General features: G+C 47.7%; 1 protein-coding gene across 1 annotated transcript; it reads left to right on the top strand.

The window, feature by feature from the left end:
- Positions 1-2,903: 2,903 nt before the first annotated feature.
- On the top strand, positions 2,904-3,645 carry LOC123117486 (zinc finger protein ZAT5-like). Its single transcript, XM_044538230.1, has one exon. The coding sequence runs from the start codon at positions 2,970-2,972 to the stop codon at positions 3,501-3,503; it is 534 nt and encodes a 177-aa protein (XP_044394165.1). The 5' UTR covers positions 2,904-2,969; the 3' UTR covers positions 3,504-3,645.
- The last annotated feature ends 686 nt before the right edge of the window (positions 3,646-4,331 follow it).

Raw genomic sequence — 4,331 nt, 5'->3', positions numbered from 1 at the left:
TTGCAAGCTATGTGCATCAGGAGAGAAGAGAAGTATGTTCAGGTTGAGATGATAATTGCTTCGGTGTTAGACTTTCATGAGTTAAGAGGAAACCAAGCAAAGAAATACTTTAATTATCTTGGTAAGCCTCATTTAGATGGAGGAATTAAGGAGTCCACGATGAATCTTGTTTGTTGGCTTGGCAGGAATAGTTCCTGCGTGAGAAACAAGTACATAAAATATTTTATATTTCTTTTCTTACCATGGAAGGAACGTGTGTGGAAGGGATGCTTGATACGTGATCAATTCTCCTTGCAAGAATGCGGCTGGGGTCCACCTGTAGAAGACATCACGATGGCACACTCATTTACCTAATAAAGTCTGTTATTTTAGGGTGGGTCGTTCGGTTGTAAAGGTTATCTTGCTAATCTATAAAGCAAGAAATCTATTAGACAGTTAAGAGTCCAAATACTTTTGTACACGTACGAAGAGTTTTTGTTGGTTAGTCAGCTTGTTTTCCAAGCTATGTCACTTGGGTCGGCTATTAAAGCCTAGGGTGTGCGTCATGTAAGAGAGGTTATATTTTGATATTTTTATGAAATAGACACGATGTGGTTTTAGGGTAGACACCCGTATCAAGTTTTGGAGGGATCTTTAGAAAACCTCTGTGTTGCGATTTCTCTTCGTGGAAATTGTTTTGCGCGTGAGTACCTTCGTCGAGATTGGTTTTCTCGTGCTGGGCCGCAAGGTTCAAACCCTCTACATCGTGTACATCGCGTGCGCGGGTGAGAGGTTACTGCTATTGGTGGTGGAGTGTCGTGAAAGGTCGGGCCGCAACGACGGATCGGATCTCGCATCGAGGTTCGGTCTTTATCATCATCACATCCCTAGCTGTGAACCCCACTTCTGATAACAACTATACTCTACAAGATGGATTGCTCCGGTACAAAAACAGAATCTATGTGGGCAACAACACAATAGCACAACAAAATATCTTGCAAGCTTTGCACTCTAGTGGGATTGGTGGGCACTCTGGCATTACAGCCACATATCAACGAATTAAATCGCTGTTTGCATGGCCTCAATTGAAACAGACTGTGGAAGAATTTGTCAAAAAGTGCTCCACCTGTCAACAAGCCAAGATTGAGCACACTAAACTGCCTGGACTGCTGCAACCATTGCCAGTACCTAAACAAGCCTGGGATACGGTCAGTCTCGATTTTATTGAAGGGCTCCCCAAGTCTGGAAATTTTGATTCCATCCTGGTGGTAATTGACAAGTACAGCAAGTATGCTCACTTCATTTCGCTCAAACATCCTTACATAGCTCAGCAAATTGCTCATATTTACGTGGACAACGTATACAAACTGCATGGCCTACCTCTGAAGATAATCTCTGATCGGGATAGGGTTTTCACAAGCAAGTTTTGGCAGTCTCTCTTTAAACTCACTGACACTGAATTGAACATGAGTTCAGCTCGTCACCCAGAGACGGATGGGCAAACTGAGCGATTAAATCAATGTCTGGAGACTTACAAGCGCTGCTTTGTTCATTCCTGCCCTACTAAATGGTCTCAGTGGTTGCCCCTTGCTGAATTCTGGTACAACACTACGTACCATTCAACGTTGAAAGCAACTCCATTCATGGTCTTATATGGAAGGACTCCTCGCCAGCTTGGCATCTCTGGAGTGGAACCCACATCTGTTCCTGAGTTGGATGAGTGGATACGAAACCGGGCGGATATGAACAGAGTGATTCAAGATCAACTTCAGCGGGCGTGTCAGCGAATGAAGGCACAGGCCGACAAGGGGAGAATGGAACGCGAGTTTGCCATCGGGGACCGAGTTTATCTGAAACTCCAACCCTATGTACAAATGTCCGTGGCTCGGCGCACCAATCAGAAGCTATCCTTCAAATATTTTGGACCATTTGAGATCCTGCAACGGGTTGGTGCTGTTGCCTACAAGCTGAACCTGCCACCGTCCAGTAAAATACACCCGATGGTTCATGTTTCAGTGCTAAAGAAAGCTATTTCTTCAGATGTTCAGGTATGTCCAGATCTACCAGATGTGTGCTTTGACACTAATGTTGCAGCTGTCCCCAAAGCCATACTGCGACCGCGTTTGCTCAAGCTGGCCAACGGAGTGCATCCTCAGGTGTTGGTGAAATGGTCAGGACTGCCTGATCACATGGCAACGTGGGAGTCGCTGTTTGACATGCAGGAACAGTTTCCAGATGCACTGCCTTGGGGACAAGGCAGTTCTCAAGGGGAGGGATATGTCACGCCCGTGGCTATATCGGACGGACCAGGCCCGGAGACTGGAGGACCCGGGCCGTTGAGGCGCAGCAACAGGACAAGAAGGCCCACGCGCAAGGACTAGGAAGAAGACAGGTGCGGCCCAAGCCCAGCAAGGAACAGAGGCGCGTCCATCGGGTATCTTCTTGTAGCTCACGGCAGTAGTGGAAGGGGGCATGGATGAACACATTTGCAAACGCGTGAGCGTGTGTACCTTTCCCCTTTCTCTCCCCGCACCCAAGATCCACTCCTTCTTCTAAGTGAATCATGTATCAGAACTGAAATACTGTCCAGTGTGTTGCTGGAGAATGTTACGATCGTGACAAGATTCCACTAGATGGACTACATACGAAGGAAAATGAATGAGTCTACTCTTAATATGCATGTATATACATCCGTATGTGGTTCATAGTGGAATCTTTACAAAAACTTACATTTAGGAACGGAGGGAGTAGTTAACTTAAGGTAGAATACATTGTTGTATTTTAATTGATAGCTTTCCAGTTGCAGCAAGCTAGTACAGTAGATGCGTTTAGTTTGCCAGCACCTAGCAACTCCACACCCACGGACCTATATATAACGTGTGCCATCCATATGCCATTGCCATATCAACTCGTTCATTCTCCATTCTCTCACACGACAACCAAACTAGCTCGAGGTCTACGAAGGACAGGAAATCGGAGGATCAAACTCCATGGGAGCGGGGATGAAGCGCGCGAGGGACGAGGAGGTATTGTCACTGGCGCTGGAACTGACCACGGACTCATCGACGTCGTCCACGACTTCGACGGACACAACCAGGTCACCCGCCAAGAAAGCACGGCGACGCACGAGCGGCGCCGTGGTGGCGACGTCGGGTGAGGGGGAGTTTGTGTGCAAGACGTGCGGCCGTGCCTTCGCGTCGTTCCAGGCGCTCGGCGGGCACCGGACGAGCCACCTTCGGGGCCGCCACGAGCTGGAGCTCGGCGTCCGCATCGCCAGGGATATCAGAGAGCGGAGAAGACGGGAGAACAAGCGGCACGAGTGCAGCATCTGCGGCATGGGGTTCGAGACGGGCCAGGCGCTCGGGGGACACATGAGGCGTCACCGCGAGGAGATGGTACTGCGCGGCCGCGGCGACGACGACCAGTGGGTGTGGCGCGGCGTCGCGCTACTGCCGGGTCAGGTGATGACGGGGCACCAGGCCACTGGCAACCAGCCGCCCGTCTTGCTCAAGCTGTTCGTCTAGTTTGTTTGTTTGTCTGTTTTTTGCGAAATGTTCTCCTAGGTAGCTAGCTGGAAAGAAGGAAGTCGATACGTTTTTGTTTCTTGATTGATGCGTGAAGCACATGTAAATTTGTTTGATTAGAATGAGATATATAAGTTCACTATTCGATCTTGTAAACATAAAGCTCATATGTACCCCCTCCGTTCACTGTTTCATCTTGTAAACACAAAGTCTTTTAAGAGAATCCACGACTATATACGGACGTATATAGACATATTTTACAGTGTAGTTTCATTAATTTTATTCTGTATGTAGTTCATAATGGAATCTCTAGAAACTTATATTTAGGAACAGATGGATTATGTACTACGCACAAGTGAGGGTTGTTGGCGTTTTGAAATATTGATGAATGTTGCAAAGGATCGTTCAGTTTTTGAACCTTATACACCTTTGGACGGAATTCATTAATTCCATTGGCAGCTCGGAGGAAAATCCGTTCTTCATTCGGCAATTTGATCTAAAAATGTTGTTCTGGATCAGTAATCAAATTGCGGTTCGACGAATATGATCGATGTACCCAGAGTATATATGCTACAGGCTGGCAGTGTTCCATTTGCTGCGCCACACCGGCCATCTATGGACCGAAGGCCACACTGTACCCTAGCAGTGCTGGCCGGCCAATAGGACTTTTGTCGCCTCCATGCCTGCGTAATCGTCGTAAACGATGAGATTGCAGCGGTACTTGCTTACGCCTTGACTCCAGTTTCATTCAAACGTAGCTTGCGCTCAAAGCTGCGATCTAGCTAGCCCGGCCGCCACAGTACCTGAATTGAACGCTGAACATGGATG

Source organism: Triticum aestivum, chromosome 5B (assembly GCF_018294505.1).
Source record: "Triticum aestivum cultivar Chinese Spring chromosome 5B, IWGSC CS RefSeq v2.1, whole genome shotgun sequence".
Lineage (NCBI taxonomy): Eukaryota > Viridiplantae > Streptophyta > Magnoliopsida > Poales > Poaceae > Triticum > Triticum aestivum.
The sequence above is the reverse complement of the archived record's forward strand: the minus strand, read 5'-3'. Positions and strand labels throughout refer to the sequence as shown.